Below are 17500 nucleotides of genomic sequence, written 5' to 3' on the forward strand. Positions count from 1 at the left end.
CACACTGTGGCGGCTGCACATTGCTGTGATGCTGAAAGCTATGCCACCAGGATTTCAAATACCAGCAGGGTCACCCATGGTGGACAGGTTTCCAGACTAAGACTAGGTAGAAAGACCTAGCATCCCACTTCTGAAAAAACTGGCCATGATACAGCACCAGAAGGTGGAAGGTGAAAAGATGGGGCAGGGGTCAACTCTGCTGTACACAGGGTCACCAAGAGTCGGAATCGACCTGACGGCATGAAGAAAAACAGTACCTGTTTAGAGGACCCTGTTAAATACAAATTTCTATGTCCTACCCTTGACTTACTACATCAGCATCTCCAAGGAGTGAAGCCCAGTCGTTTGAATGTTTAACAGGCTCCCCAAATAATTCTGATGTACATTCAAGTTTTAAAACCACTATCTATAAGAACAATGGATTGGGTATCTTCCAGTCTGTTCTCCATAATTATCTTCCTCAGCTAAGATCTTAGTACAAATTAATTTCTTAGAAAATTATAGTCAGCTCTTAGCATTCCTCATGATGTCCGAGTAGTTTTTCTTCCACTCACCTGTGGTCAGTAAGGTTTTGTTCCATGTCCTATATGTGTGCACACACACATGAATACATGCATACATATTCCACCAGATGAAAAGACAGAAATGGAACTGAGAGGTTTCTGAAGTACTTATGCTATATGATTATGTATATTTTTAAAATTTAGTGGACATATTTTTGTGACTGCATAAAAGAACTCAAAGGGCAGAATCACATATATAAGTAAGTTAAATTTTAATATATTTTGTCAGTGCCCACACTGAAAAAGAGAGATATGTTACCAATTTTTATTAGGTTTTAAAAACCAAATACTGAAAAAATAATAGTCTATCACTTCACACATGCAAAGACAACTTCAGGTGCCCTGAGTAGGAAGGTAGCTAATCCACAGATATTCTGCCCAGATGATAAGGTTCATTGAATAGGCAGGCTTGATGCTCAATCCCTATGAGCAAAAACGAGGTTATATTAGTAAATCAAGAAACTAGGGTTATGGTCAGAATAAAATCAAAATAATTATGATAACAAGCAGAACTTTTTCCTATCTAAACATTTTTTTATTGAGGTAACATTGGTTTACAACATTAGAGAGATTTCAGGTATACATCATTATAATTTGCCTTCTGTATTCCCCGCATCATGTTCACCAGCAAGAGTCTAGTTTCCATCTGTCACCGTCACGTGTGCCCCTTTACCCTTTCACCCTGCCCCACCCCTTTCCCCTCTGCTAACCACCAGTCTGGTCTCTGCATCCATGTGTGTGTTCGTTGTTTTATCTCCCACATATGAGTGATGGAGCTATTTAAATGTCATATATACTCAGTATAACATATCGAAATACTCTTTTATACAGCAACTGAGTTAAAAATATAGTAGCACATAGCAAAGAAAACTAATTCAAGGCAAGCACTAATGGAATTTTTCCCTTAATTCCAACAGAATACAGTAAGTGAAAGAAAGACTATGAAAGCTGATCATAGGGAGAGGGCATGGTCCTGACCACCATAACATAACATGGTGTGGCAGTCTCCTCCAAAGCGAAGCATGCACACCTCACGACTCACAAGTCCACTCTTGGGTACAAGCCCAGAAATGGATACAAATGTGCACACACATGAAATGTTCGTAACAGTTTTATTCATAACAGCCCCAAACTTAAAATAACCCAATATCCATCAACCATAGTTGATAAAGATATTGGGCATATTCATATGATGGAATATTATACAACAATGAAAAAGAATTACTATAGCATGGATGAATTTCACAGGTGAAACATGGAGTGAAAGAAGCCAGATACAAAGGAGAACACACCACAAACTTTAGACCTGCGTAGACTACTTTAACACCCCAATTCTGCCACATTATTAAGTCTCATTCTGTAATGATTTCACCCTTAAACCAAGTCATAATTTGAATATGGTCACTGCTGGAAACACAAGTAGTTAAACATTTCTAAAGTGGGATCTACTCACATTGATGATGATGTTCAGAGATTCATCATTGGGAAGGAAAATGCACACACTCCGGCGGTCTTGCATGACTCTGTTGTTGTGGAAGCTCAGTTTGTTCATGGTGTTGTGGGCTCTCCAGTGGTCAGGGCTGGGCTCGGAGTCCTCGGCAAGTCTTCCAGTTCCAAGCACGCCAAAGCCAAACTCTGCTCCTCATCACATGCCCTACTGGAGAAGCATGATGTTCCGCTACGTAGGCTTCATTGCTGTAAAACAGTCCAGAAGAAGACAGTGAATAAAGGCGGTGAGCTTGGGAGGAGAGAGATGGGGAGATGAGCAGCACAACCACTCCTGCTGGCACAGGGACAGCACGTCTCAAAGCTACGACTGCCTAGTTGAACACATGAGAACTCACTGAAATTTTTCTGTTTGTGCCCACTATCAACTGTTTTAAAACTGTGATTCACAGTCATGAAGTAAACATAAAGCCATGAGTGCCTCACAGCTTCAAGGCAGCACTATGCATGCAGGGCTTACAAAAGCAAAGGCCTGCCTTGGAGGGGTTTCCAGTCTCACAGTGAGACAACAAAGGGTCCTGAAAAGAAACAAACAAAATGACAAAAGAGCAACAACAAGAAAATTGTCAACCTCTCTCTTTTTTTATTTCCATTACAATCAAACTCAAATAAATGTCTTGGCTCTTACACTCCATTCCTTCTTCCCCCACTGTGGTCTGCCTTACACTGCCTTCCCTTCCCCAACATGGCTCTGCTAAAAGCAGCCAGTGCTCTCCAGACCACCAGGAGGACCCACAGGAGTCCCTGGAACTGACCTCCCCACGACACTAACCAAGGACGTGGGGCCCTCCTTACAACTTTTCTCTCCCAGAGTTTTTACGGTGCTGCTCTCTCTCCTGATTCTCTAACCTGACAATGCAAACTTAATTTTTCTACTTGTTACTCCACCAACCAATTAATACATACAAATAATAAGACTATGTATGGAAAACCATGTTTGTATACAAAAGGGCTGTGAATTTTGGATACCTCTCATACCCAATCAGTTTATTAAACAGATTAATTTTATTTAACGTCCCTCAGATTTTCCAGGTATACTATTTTGTTTGCAAGCCATAAAGATCTTATTTCCAATTTTCAATAATCACACCTTTAAATATCTGTTTCACGTCTCATTGCATTGGCAAGAACTTGCAAAATAATTTTAAAACAATAGTGGATATTCCCTACTTTTAAAGTGTGTCTAATGTTTCATATATTATTGCTATTATAACACTATTCAACCAACACATGTTAAGACTAGTTGCCTCTCAAACGAACAGTAATGATTTATATTGTTCCTTTCCAGCTATATTTGTAGGATACGTAGGAATTCCCAGGAATACGGAACTGTTTTACCAGACAGAGAGTTTAACTATGCAGTTTTAATTACAAAGCAAAGCTATTATCAGCGCTCACATACGTCAAAGCACAAATGAGGTAGGATCTTGGCCTATTTGCTTCAGGTTAAATGTCCATCTGTTATCAGCAGGAGGATGGGAGAGAACACATTCTTAGACAGCACCATGAGTAAATATAAACTAGTACTTCTTTTTAAACTATAAATAAAATACCATCCACAAGGGAGCTACTCACACTAAGAAAAAACAAACAGTAATCCTATATACAGTATTTCCTTATTAGGAAGGTACTGAAAGGTCCCTTAGGAGTATTCTACTAGGACAGTAGCAATTGCTTCCCATTAGGTTGCAGCCAGCACGTCACCCGACAGGGTCACTGGAGGTCAGGGTTGCAGTTCTCTTCAGGATGGGATGGTTAGCCCACGTGTTCTAGGACCACAAACTAACTGCACCCCAAATCCAACCCCCATCTGGAAAATGCACACTTTCAGTTCAACGGTTCCAAAGCAGCAACTGGAGGGCCAGTGCTGGTTGTATAAGAATCAGCCGGGTACTTGTAATAAACACAGACTCCTGAGCACAGGGACATTTCTGCTCACTTGAATCTCCAGGATCAGGGTCCAGGAATCTTAACCTTTCAAAAAAGCTCCCCAGGTGTTTCTGACACACAGTCACGCACGGAAACCACACTTCAGTTAACAGCAGGAAGGTGCCGAGCAGAGGGCTGGACAGAATACCTCCATAGAATACGTCGGGAACACATCTTGAGGTATAGGACTGGGAACAAGCAACAGATGTGCAAGATACGACGTCATCACTACAACTGAAAAAAACGTCCTCAATGTTTTCAAAGGTATAAATTCCTAAAACAGGTCAAATTTGTGTACTCAGAACATCTTCCTGAAAAATGTTACTAGGTGATCCAGGGATAAATAAGTTGGGGAAGCTGGGTATCCTATATATACCCTCTCTGACAAATTCAGAAAGTGTTGAAGGCTCTGAGAAGTCCTGTAGGCAATTTCTTAAATTTGTTTAATATTTCTCAAACTCGGGTAGAGAATACTCCCGCCCCCAAGGCATATCTATTAAGGTCCTATAGAATAATATTCTTAGGCATACCATCTGAGAAATACAGTTCTAAAACAATTTCCTTGTCAAATATTATATTTCACGGCAGTTTTTCCCCTAGGTATTGATATATTCCAACACTCAGGCCTCCTTTCTGCTGTTAAAACCTTTTCAAGAAGAAATTATAAGCTATGATTAAATCCATCTTATTTAAATTCAAACCCTGATATTAATCCCAGTATAATTCTTCTTATTTAAATCTACACTTCAAATTGAGTTACTCCTATAATTTTCCATTTCTAATTAAACTAATTAAAGGGGGTATTTCTACTGACCTACTTTCTAGAATTTAAAAAATAAAATATGGAAAAAATACATTCTAAGGTTTGGGATGTTTCCAGAGCTTCATTAAAATAATTCTAAAATTTCATTTGAGCTCAATTTTTATGTATTTATGATTCAAATAATGCAGCAAAAAAAGACTGCAAGAGGATTATTGAAGAAAATTTAAGAAAAGCAGATCTTTAAGAAGCAGTAGGGGATGGCAAACTAGAAAAGCCCTAAAAGAGAGACAGGATTAAGTTTGTACTTTGTACAATGTACCGCGGCTGCAGTAAAGTTGGTTAAAAGGTTCCAGAGAAATAGCAAAATACCCATCTCTCTACTATGCTTCAGATTACAATTAATCTTAAATTGGGCAGTCCTGGGGAGAAGTGGACAAAATGTACACCAATTTGAATTGGAGAAATCAGCCTCTGAGCCACTGGCTACTTATTCTGTGTCCTAAGGTAAGTCCCACTCCGCCCCAGGAGAGCACATTTCCTGCTCCAGGGCAGCCCTCTTCGGTCCAAGGACCTTAGGACAGACCAACTAGGAAAAACAAACCGTGTTGCAGTATCCTATTTCCCAGGCAACAACAAAACAGCTTTCATAGTGATCAAACCCCATCCTGCCTCTTTTATTAATACCCCACTTACAAACCAAGTATGTTAAGCTATAAGATTCCCTCACTTAAATTTTAAACCCACATTATTGTAAATTCCTTATTTCCCAATAAGCCCCATTGGTTACAAAGTTACATTTCTTTTAAGAATCAGGAAGCTACCACCTGTGGACATTCAATACTGATTTCTATTTTTTAGAAATTATCGAAAATAACCTTTAAAACTGGGTCACCTCGGAATAAAAGCATAGACTTTAGTTCATTATAAGTATCAGTACTGGTTCATCAGTTGTGAGAAATGTACCACAGTCATATAAGACATTAACAACAGGGGAGAGTGGGTACACGTGGGGCATATGGGAACTCTCTGTACCATCTTTGAAACTCTTGTATTTCTAAAAGTATTCTAAAATAAAAAAGTTTATTAAAAAAAAAAACAAAACTAGGTCAACAGAAATTTCCGACCCACGTAATATAGCCTCACTTTGGAGGATTCTCAATTCTGAGATTGTCACACTAAAAAAAGTGAAAAGATGGTAATGTGATTAAGAAGATTACTCTAAGGCAAACCTGGTTAGTAGGCATATTTCAACACTCAATAAGGTACCTTTATTACCTCACAAAAACAAGGCAAAAAATTATCTTGGAAAACGGGACTACAGAGTGCTATCTTCGAATTGAACCATCACACATTTATGAAGCTCAAGTTATACACAGAGCACTGTAGTATTTATCTGCTGAAAGCAGAATACAAAAGCAATAGAAGATGTGCCCCTACACCCATGAGGTCACAATCCAGTTAGGGACACACCACTGCCAAGAAGCTTAAGACGACGACCTTGTTCCTGCTTCCCAAGAGCACAGTGCTCCAGCGGGCAATGCCCAGGGGAAGATGTAACAGATGGCAGCAACAAGGCTATGAATGCTGTGGCTAGGATCACTGTGGAATAAAGAATATATAGTCTTTCAATGCATGGTGCCCTAAAAGGGATCAAAATGCCTTGGGTACAATCAGTTGGGGTTTTCTTGTTCATTTATCAAACATCTACTATGTGCCAAAAGCTGTTGTAGATGCAGAGTATACAGCACTGGACAAAGCAAAATTCTGCTCCAATGGAGACAGATAATGCATATATAATGTAGATGCTGATATGAGCTATAACTACAAATAAACCCAGAGTAAGTGAGAAAGGTGATGGAGATAAGGTGGTAGTGTGGATGTTATTTCATATATGGTATCAGAGGAAGCATCTCTGATAAGCTAATATTTGAGCAGATACACGAATTAAGAGAGGGATGTCATTTCCAACCATCTCAGGGAAGAGTTTTTCAAATAGAGGGAAAGTAAATGGCAAGGCTCACCTACTGTTCAGAAAAGGTAAAACAAAAGCACTAATTACAGCTAACATTTACTACATACTTACTATGTACCAGGTGCTGTTAAGTACTTATGGAATATTAAAGAAAACTGTAAACTCTTTGCCATGTTTCCCATTAAGAGGTGGGATCTATTTCCCACCCCCTTGAATCTGGGCTGGCCCTGAGACTAACAGGCTCAGTCAGAAGTTCTGCTCATGGATACCTCATTTGTACAAACACTCTTTGGCTGCTATTTCAAAGCACCATCTCTTCCCTAACACTTAGTTCAGTAGCCTGTGGTTGTTACTGTTCCTGTCTATCTCCTCTACTCAGGCAGGGTCACTAGCTACACATACATGTATTTTTTAATCTCCAGTGGCAGGTATATAGGATATGCTCATTAAATGTTGATTGTTTGGCTTACCACTCACGTCCTTGGACAAGGAAGATTCTAGAGCAGGGTTTCTTAACCTCGGCACTATTGACATTATGGGCCAAATATCCTTTGCAGTGGGGGGCCGTCCTGTGCACCACAGGATATTCAGCAGCATCCCTGGCCTCTACCCACCAGATGTCAGGAGTAGCTCCCTACCTCCCAGGTGTGACAACCCAAAACATCTCCAGACACTACCAAATGTCCCCCGGGGCAAAATCGCCCACTGTTGAGAACCAATGCTCGACAGGTTTCCTTGGAGTCACAGGCTACTTTTTAATCACCCAGTTGTTTTTTAAGTAATAGTACAACTCTTACTTAACACACGTTTTCCAACTAAAGGTCAGCAATTGCGTTCCAAACTCAGAAATCTTGCTTGAACCTTTAGATCAAGTGTTCAACCTCTCGAGAGTCTAACGGCCTCTGGCTTCAGACGGCTTTGGAGCCAGCCCCGGCGGCCTAGCACTTTCAAGTCTGGCACACCCCGCTGCGGCAGCCCAGCTTCGGTTCCCAGGCGTGGAACCACACTACTCGTCCGTTAGCAGCCACGCTGTGGCGGCAGCTCACACAGGAGACTTACAACTATGTACTGGGGCTTTGGGGAGACGAAAATAGCTTTGAAGTCCAGCCTTCTTGAAACTTAAATTTTTAATGCAACGTATTACCAAACTTCTCATATAAGAATACATCCATTTTTATCAGGCACTTGCTCCTGGAGGGTCCTATATTTTGATTCTAGTACCTGGAAATATAGAATCTGACCTGGAAACTGACACCTGATTTTCAATTTCTCTGTATGCTCTATATTATGAGGATTTTTTCCGTGAAGTAAGGGTAATTTTTCTCATTCGAAGAACAGGTAAATTGAACACTTGCTACTTCATGGCCTGTTTTGCAGTTACAAAAACGGTAATTGACATCTGTCAACGATCTGGAGCTAACCCCTCTGGAAAGAACATCAGACTCGGCTGCTGTCTCTTTCCCATCCTCCAACCACTGCTCCAGCAGATCAACGAGGGACTGTTGGAAGCTTGATATCACTTCCCAGATGGCTGGACCCCAGGTGTTGAGAGACAATATGGATAGAACACTAAGAAGATAGATTTAACCTCCCCAATCAAACTTGCGTCCTAATCTGGATTCTACAAATACTAGCTTCTAATCTGACCTCTGAGCCCGATTCTTCATCTGTTAAAATCTGTAATATTGGCCTCCCAGGATTATTGGAAAGATTAGATGATATAATGGTTAAAGCACTCGATATCATGTTGTTGAGGGGATATTCATTAAAATAACAGCGAGTCATGAATGAGAAGGCACATCTACAACTGATCTACAACTGATCAACAAGAATCCCTATCACCTAGAGATCTACAATTTAGAGCCAGATGCAGCAACTGCGCTAAACTTTGGGAGGTCTACTTAGGCCTAGGGGAGTTAAGTAAATGGGACAGTTGCATTATATTAGGTGATGACTCCTCTGAAATCTTATGCATTAAAAAAGAGAAAGCACGTATGAGTGTAAAGGTTCAAAGTGTGCTGGTTGACCAAAGGATGGAATGCAGAGAACATCTCTTTTCATCTGTTTGGCACCATCTTTCCACTGGGGAGTAACCCCCTCCCATCCCAGATGTTTCCAGTAGGGCCATCAATAACAGTGTGTTTTCTTCTCTGGAATGGTGGAAGATGATGTAGGGTAGTGACCCAGGGCTGGCCAAACAGTATACACCATTCTCGAGTCACAGTAATTGGTCTAAATGGTGAACATGTAACGCAAGCAAACCCAGAATTCCTCCATGAAATTTGTTATACAAATGCTGGGATGGACAGGGCTGCTTCTGTCTTTGGATTGCTATTTGTGAGAAGGATATGAGCCTGGAGTTGCTGGCAATCATCTTTACATGATAAAAACTTTCCTGAAGAAGGAAGCCACCACAGAGGGAAGCAAAGCTCAGAGAGAATCCTGTGGGGCCGGCCCCGTGGCTTAGCGGTTAAGTGCGCGTGCTCTGCTACTGCCGGCCCAGGGTTCGGATCCTGGGCGCGCACCGACCCACCGTTTGTCCGGCCATGCTGAGGTGGCGTCCCACATACAGCAACTAGAAGGATGTGCAACTATGACATACAACTAGCTACTGGGGCTTTGAAGAGAAAAAGGGAAAAAAAAGGAGGAGGATTGGCAATAGCTGTTAGCTCAGGGCTGGTCTTCCTCAGCAAAAAGAGGAGGATTGGCATGGATGTTAGCTCAGGGCTGATCTTCCGCAAAAAAAAAAAAAGAAAGAATCCTGATGACATCATTTGAAATACTGCATCTAGCTGTGTCTGAAGCCAGAAACCATGCCTAGGAATTCCCACACAGTAAGCCAATAAACTATCTTTTCTCTTAAGCTAATACTGCCACTTTGCAACTGAATAAGTCCTCTCTAGTACAGCCCATCAAAACAAGAAACCGATTTACTGTCTGGTGTACTCATTCATTAATTCACTGAGTGTCTACTATCACTGGCTACCAACACCAATATTTACTTGAAAAAAAACTGCTCTAAGTTTTAAGGTTTCTCTCTATTATAAAACAAAATAGAATATTCACTATGACTAATATTCATCAGCAGCAGAGAAGACCTGGAAGATGGGAAAAAAAAAAAAATGTGAGGCACTGGCAAAGACAATACAAAGAAAGAAAATTACAGGCCAATATCGCTGATGAACATTGATGCAAAAATCCTCAACAAAATATTGGCAAACCGAATACAGCAATACATTAAAAAGATCATACACCATGATCAAGTGGGATTTATACCAGGGACGCAGGGATGGTTCAACATCCGCAAATCAATCAACGTGATACGTCACATCAACAAAACAAAGAAGAAAAACCACATGGTCATATCAATAGATGCAGAGAAGGCATTTGACAACATACAACATCCATTTATGATAAAAACTCTCAACAAAATGGGAATAGAAGGAAAGTACCTCAACATAATAAAGGCTATTTATGACAAACCCACAGCCAACATCAGACTCAATGGGGAAAGACTGAAAGCCATTCCTCTGAGAGCAGGAACGAGGCAGGGCTGCCCACTCTCACCACTCCTGTTCAACATAGTACTGGAGGTTTTGGCCAGAGAAATTAGGCAAGAAAAAGGAATAAAAGGAATCCAAATAGGTAACAAAGAAGTGAAACTCTCACTATTTGCAGATGACATGATTTTACATATGGAAAACCCTAAAGAATCTGTTGGAAAACTATTAGAAATAATCAACAACTACAGCAAAGTTGCAGGGTACAAAAATCAATCTACAAAAATCGGTTGCATTTCTGTATGCTAATAATGAACTAACAGAAAGAGAGCTCAAAAAGATAATACCATTTACAAATGCATCAAAAAGAATAAATCTTACCAAGGAGGTGAATGACCTATACAATGAGAACTACAAGACATTATTGAAAGAAATCGATGATGACGTAAAGAAATGGAAAGATATCCCATGCACGTGGATTGGAAGAATAAACATAGTTAAAATGTCTATATTACCTAAAGCAATCTACAGATTCAATGCAATCCCAATCAGAATCCCAATGACATTCTTCACAGAAATAGAAAAAAGAATACTAAAATTTATATGGGGCAACAAAAGACCCCGAATAGCTAAAGCAATCCTAAGAAAAAAGAACAAAGTAGGAGGCATCACAATCCCTGACTTCAAAACATACTACAAAGCAATAGTAATCAAAACAGCATGGTACTGGTACAAAAACAGACACACAGATCAATGGAACAGAATTGAAAGCCCAGAAATAAAAACACAGATATACAGACAGCTAATTTTTGACAAAGGTGCTAGGAACATACAATGGAGAAAGGAAAGTCTCTTCAATAAATGGTGTTGGGAAAACTGGACAGCCACATGCAAAAGAATGAAAGTGGACTATCTGCTATCGCCATTCACAAAAATTAACTCAAAATGGATCAAAGACCTGAAGGTGAGACCTGAAACTATAAGACTCTTAGGAGAAAATATAGGCAACACACTATTTGACATTGGTCATAAAGGAATCTTTTCGGATGACATGCCTACACAAACTAGGGAAACTAAAGAAAAAATAAACAAGTGAGACTTTATCAGATTAAAGAGCTTCTATAAGTCAAACGAAACCAGAATCAAGATGAACAGACAACCCACCAGCTGGGAGAGAATATTTGCAAAACATACATCTGACAAGGGGTTGATCTCCATAATATATAAAGAACTCACACAACTGAACAACAAAAAAACAAACAACCCGATCAAAAAATGGGCAGAGGAAATGAACAGACACTTCTCCAAAGAAGATATACAGATGGCCAATAGGCACATGAAAAGATGTTCAACATCACTAATCATCAGGGAAATGCAAATCAAAACAACATTAAGATATCACCTCACGCCCGTTAGAATGGCTATAATCACCAAGACAAAAAACAACAAGTGTTGGAGAGGATGTGGAGAAACGGGAACCCTCCTACACAGCTGGTGGGAATGCAAACTGGTGCAGCCTCTACGGAAAACGGTATGGAGATTCCTCAAAGAATTAGAAATAGAGATGCCCTCTGTCCCAGCCATCTCACTACTGGGAATCTAACCAACAAACCTGAAATCAACAATCCAAAGAGGCTTATGCACCCCTATGTTCATTGCAGCATTATTCACCATAGCCAAGAAGTGGAAGCAACCTAAGTTTCCCTCGACTGATGACTGGATTAAGAAAATGTGGTATATATATACAATGGAATACTACTCAGCCATAAAAAAAAGACAAAATCGTCCCACTTACAACAACATGGATGGGCCCGGAGCGTATTATGTTAAGTGAAATAAGCCAGAAAGAGAAAGACAAACACTGTATGATCTCACTCATATGTGGAATATAAACCAACACATGGACAGAGAAAACTGTACTGTGGTTACCAGGGGCAAGGGGGGTGAGGGGTGGGCACAAGGGGTGAAGGGAGTCATATATATGGTGATGGACAAACAAAAATGTACAACCCAAAATTTCACAATGTTAAAAACTATTAAAACATCAATTAAAAAAAAAAAATGTGAGTCACTGGAAAGTTTAGGTGGTTGAGTTGCTGTTAGGACACTACCACTCTCTAGGAGCATCACAAGAGCAAGTGGTTTATGGGAATAACGCATAAATTCACTGAAGGCCAGCAAAGTATACAGCACAACTAATTCCTAACAGTAATTTTGAGCAAAAAAAGAACACCTCATCTTGAATACTAATCTGTGAGTGAAAAGTCCTATCTTATTAAAGACTACAATGTGGTTTTACAGAATTGTGCTAAATGTGCTTTTATTGTATTATCCATTTGTAATAAATTACAGTAGCTGCAAAAAAATGCTTCTTCTGCAAGCAAAATAACTGGAAAGCATGGTTGATATACAATTTGGGCACTGGTCAGTTTATGTTATAGTTGTAGAAATTTTAGTAAAAATAGCTTAGTTTGGGGCCTATTTTATAAATTTGGTAAGAGGAAATTAAACTAATTACCAAATGCAATCTAATATAGACTATAACCTGACTTGAACACTATTACACTATATGACTATAAGTGGCTGTGTATGTCACTTAAAATGCACTTATTGTAATATGTAGTTATTGTATGTAATATACGTATATATTTTAAATATGTAAATATATGTATTTATATATGTATGTAAATATATGCATGTGTAAAAATGTACATATAATACAGTAACTACACTTGAAAAGTAGTTATTGAATCAATGGAAAGGTTAAGTTTGGAAGGAGGGAACACAGTGACAGGGTTCAGAGCCTGGACTGGAGCCAGACTTCCTAGACTGGATTCCAGCTCTGACACTCGCCACCTGGGTGCCCCTGGGGCAAGTCTCTTTACTTCTTTGTGTCCGTTTTTCTCATCTATGGAATGGGATTGGTGTGAAGATTATTAAATGCATTACTCATTTACTACCAAGTAACATTATTGTCTTCATATCATGGAAAGCCAGTGGAAGAAATGTTTTTTGGTAATATTTGGTGGTTATTATCTATTCTGTCATGAATCATATTTTGAGTTCTAAAAGAAATGGTATTTTTCTCCTATTAGCAACTAATGTATTCTTTCATTTCTGTATTTAACCAATGAGATTTGCAATACCTTCAGACTGGGAATGAAAAAGAACCTTCCCATTAAAGTGGACTTGAATTGGTGCCAAGTAATGCTGATCATCCTCTAAGGAATAAAATCCTGTGGCTAATCCTTGGCGATAGAGAAGGGAGAATATAAGAAAGACAGGCCAAGGAGCTTTATCTTGCAACAAAGAGAAAAATTAGTGAAATCACTGTACCCACAAGCTGTGGTTAGCACTGTGAATCACTGCAATCAATATGACTTTGTCCGCAGGAAGAATCATAAAGATGTTCATATCTTTTGACCCAATAATCCAACTTCTGGGGAATGTGTAAGAAGGAAATAATTCAACTAAAACATACCATAGTTTTGAACAAAAGTACTCACTGAACCATTATCCATCAGAGTAAAAACAGGAAAAAAAATCTCAATAGTCTAACAACTGGAATGAATTAGTAAATTACAGTATATCAAAAATAACATCAATAATAAAAAACACCATTTATTGAGCACATTCCCCCCAAATCACAAATACCTACTATAGCCAAAAATTACCATTTCACTATATGTTTTTAGAATAGAACTAGCAGAAATTTAAAAAGCCCCTAAATCAAAGAAGTAATTTAAAAAAGTAAAGAAAAGAAAGAAAAAGATCCCAAGCATTCTGTCAGTCAATGAACAAGCATAAGCCAACCGAATTTAAGGCCTCCGGCACCTTGTTAAAGTAGACCATTTTTGTCTTTCATGTTATTTCTAGATTCTGGTCCTTAGGGAGCTTATGATCTCTTTGAAGAGTCAAAATTGACACAGTGAAACAACAGGAAGTAATACGACTGTATGCTAAATTAAATGCTAAACTGTGTGGTACGACGAACGCTGTGTATCTGAGAGAAGGCTGAGAACTGAGGGGAGTGCAGCATTCAGAAAAGACTGCATGGAGAGGGGAGGATACGCCTTGGATGCTGGATGCAGTGGGAGAAGAAAGAATCACAAGGGTAGAGAGGGTCACAGATCAGGGCCCCCTAGAGGGGGAGCCAGGAGAGAGGCCTGGGCCTGGACAAGGGTCCATGTTGCCACCCCACGGTGCAAACTCAAAGCATGGAGACATGAGAAATCAGGCTTGGAGTGCTCCCCTGAACGCTGAGGTCTTCTGACACCTAGTCTTTCCAATTTTCCCCTTCTTTGGCATTATTTTCTGCTCTGACCACACTCACTTTATTCAGTCGATTACAGAGGCAAAGCAAAGGGTGATATAATAGCAGTGTTTGGGGAAATGAAACCACTTTCTTTTACCCTTGAGATTAAAAACATATTTCTATAAAGCACGATTCTAGTATACTCTCTAAACAGAACAGTAATAAGCATAACTCTGTTAACAATTACTATAGCTTCTATCCTGGAGTTCATGAAAGAAGTAATGGGAATTTTTAGAGTTATTTTAAATATTTCTAAAAGCTGATAAAATTGGCATATTTACCCATGATAATATCTCAAGGGAAATTAAAGATCATTCACTTAAGTAACTTTAATATCATTTTTAAGTTCTTATTTTGATAGCACATTTAGTTTTATATGCCAGATTTAAAAAATGAAAACAGGTGACCTACTTTGATAGACAGTCTTTCCAAACACAAGGCCTAAGGAAGGCGAGGGAGAGGAAGATAACAAAAGTGCTCCCTAATGGTTGGAAGGTTGGGATAGATTCAGTTGCTACATATACATTTAAAAAATAACCTTAGTAAGAAAAAGAAAATCTTTCCTTCTTTCTAGTCCACCATTCTAGCGGCTCTCTCCTCTACCATACCTCCTCACTGTGTTCTCACCTGGATTTGTAAAGTCTGTCTCGTCTCGTTCTTTAAATCTGCCACCCCACAATGCTGCCAGGACGACCTCATGATACTGTACTCGGACCTTGTATATCACACCCCAGCTCGCATCCTTCAGTGCCACAGCACTTCCCCAGGATGACACCAAAATGCTGAGGCACAGCAATCTTTCCCCATCGGGTCCCTCATCCTCAGTGTGACATTCTCCAACTCACCTTCTACACTGCTGCAAGTGCTTCCTCATGGCTCCCTGAAAGGTCCTGCTCTCATATCTCTATGCTCGGGACCACGCTGTGTCCTCTGCCTACAATATCCTCCCTTGCATATCATCCTGCCACCCACCTCCAAAAGAACAAAAACAAAGTATCTTCTTCTCCCTGGAAAACCGAAGACACTGTCTATGAGGCATGCCTGCACGTAGGCAGGTGGCGGAGGGGCGCTCCTCCCTCCACTCTTGTCACCTGTCCTTGTTGTTGAGTCTGTCTCCCCACGAGGACTGGAATCTCCTCAAGGACAGGATCTGCCAGCATCTCTAGGTCTCTAATGCCTGGGATGGTACTGGGTCTGTAACAGGCACCCAGCAAGGCATGTTGAATAAATTATTTAGAAATTCACCAGAAATGTGAATAAATTCCCTAGCAATTAAGAATAAAATTACGTTAAGAAGAACTCTCTCACCCCTACTGCAGCAATGGGAGTCAGTATTGGTCACCGCTTATTGAATATTTTCTGCATGTTAGTTACAAGGTAAAAGTGAACATTTTTTTCTTGTTTTTAAATTTAGTGGATAAATGTAATGGGAGAACACTATTCTCCAACACTGTCAATAAAACACAGTTTTACTGACACAGGAGGAAGGTCTCGGGGTGTATCAGGTTAAACCAGCTTGTGTGAAAGCACAGAAGATACCTTGGTTGGGATGCGGTAAATTGCAAGTACCAAAAATATCCAACTCAAACTTGGACTCCGGAGCCAGACTGTCTGGGTTTGGCTCTCAGTCAGCTATTTACTAGCTGTACGACCCTGGACAAGGCCCTTCACCACTCTACATCTCAGCTTCCCCATCTGTAAAATGGAAATAATAACAGTATCCTCTTTACGGGGTGTTGTAAGGCATATGGTTTGCACTATATAAGTGTCAACTATTGGTAAACTAGTTAAATGATACAGGGGGAATTTATAAAAACCAAAGTAACCTGAAGCCTAGAAGTAGAATGGTGAGCTTATGGGTGGTTTGATATGGTAGCTCGCGATGTCATCGAGGACCCAGCTTCGTCCTGCTGCCTTGCAATCACTCTCCTTCAAGGCTGGCACCTTTCAGAGTGCCCACATCAACCAGAACATGGAGGCAAACAAGAGCACTGACACTCACCCTGACTGGACGTCTTAGGTCCCATGCTGCCCTGCACTGGGCAGGGGTATAGAATAGTTAGACCAGCTAAGCCCCACAGGGCCCATCTCAAGAGCTAGAGCTAGAGGTGGGATTCACTTCCCCTGAAGTACATGGACATCCAAAAACCCGGGTCCCTTTCAGAAGTTGGGAGAGAGGGGAGATGCAAGATAGGCAGCCCACAAGAAGAGCAGAGGCAATGGTGAAACTCATGAATTTTAAACCACGGAAACTTTATTTTTTCACAGCCATCTGTATTCAAAAGTCATATCAGGTTTAGCAACCAGGGACAAAAATTCCTTTCAACCAAGATGAATTTCTAGCACGATACTGCCAACAAAAAGTGCTGTTCTCAGGGAAAATCCTCCAACTTAGAAGCATCTGCTTCTAATTTCCACAATGAAATTTTGATTCCTTCATTTATGGGACTTGCACTCAATTCCCTCTGACACAGGAACTGCAGGGTTCCAGATAATGATTTTGCTGTGAAATTCTCATTATCTGGTAGTAATATATGGAATCTTAACATTAACTTATTTTTCCCCTGAAAAGCTTTTTTCCAAAGAGAGTATAAAGCCTTTAAAAAAGATTGAATTGAGCATTTGGGAAGCTGCTAGATTTCTTTTAACACTGCAAAAGGATTTTCCATGTCATTAAATGGTTCTTAACAACAGCAGCGAAATACATGTACAAACTAGAAAGGTAAAAGTCCATCAACAACAGAATAAAATATGGTACATTAAAACAATTCAACGGTAAACATTAACGAATCACAGCTACCAGTTAACAAGTATGACTCTCAAAAACACTACTGAGCAAAAAAAAGCCAGTTTCAGAAGAATATATACAGTATGCTTCTTTGCTATGAAGAGAAGTTCAGAAACAGGCAACTCAACAATGATTTGCCCAGGAATACACACGTATGTGGTAGG

The 17500-nt window shown here is 39.9% G+C and overlaps 1 protein-coding gene across 5 annotated transcripts in view; it reads right to left on the reverse strand.

Moving 5' to 3' along the window:
* FRMD6 (FERM domain containing 6) overlaps positions 1 to 17500 on the reverse strand; it is a 74908-nt gene that overhangs the window by 35997 nt on the left and 21411 nt on the right. For 4 of the 5 annotated variants that reach the window (XM_058540568.1, XM_058540564.1, XM_058540565.1 and 1 more), the window contains exon 2: positions 2017 to 2258. In XM_058540568.1, coding sequence (XP_058396551.1) covers positions 2017 to 2115 — 99 coding nt within the window. In that variant the 5' untranslated portion in view covers positions 2116 to 2258. Of the gene's footprint in view, positions 1 to 2016; positions 2259 to 17500 lie in introns of those variants that run through there. The other variant, XM_058540569.1, reaches the window with a different exon arrangement.

Source organism: Diceros bicornis, chromosome 5 (genome assembly GCF_020826845.1).
Source record: "Diceros bicornis minor isolate mBicDic1 chromosome 5, mDicBic1.mat.cur, whole genome shotgun sequence".
Lineage (NCBI taxonomy): Eukaryota > Metazoa > Chordata > Mammalia > Perissodactyla > Rhinocerotidae > Diceros > Diceros bicornis.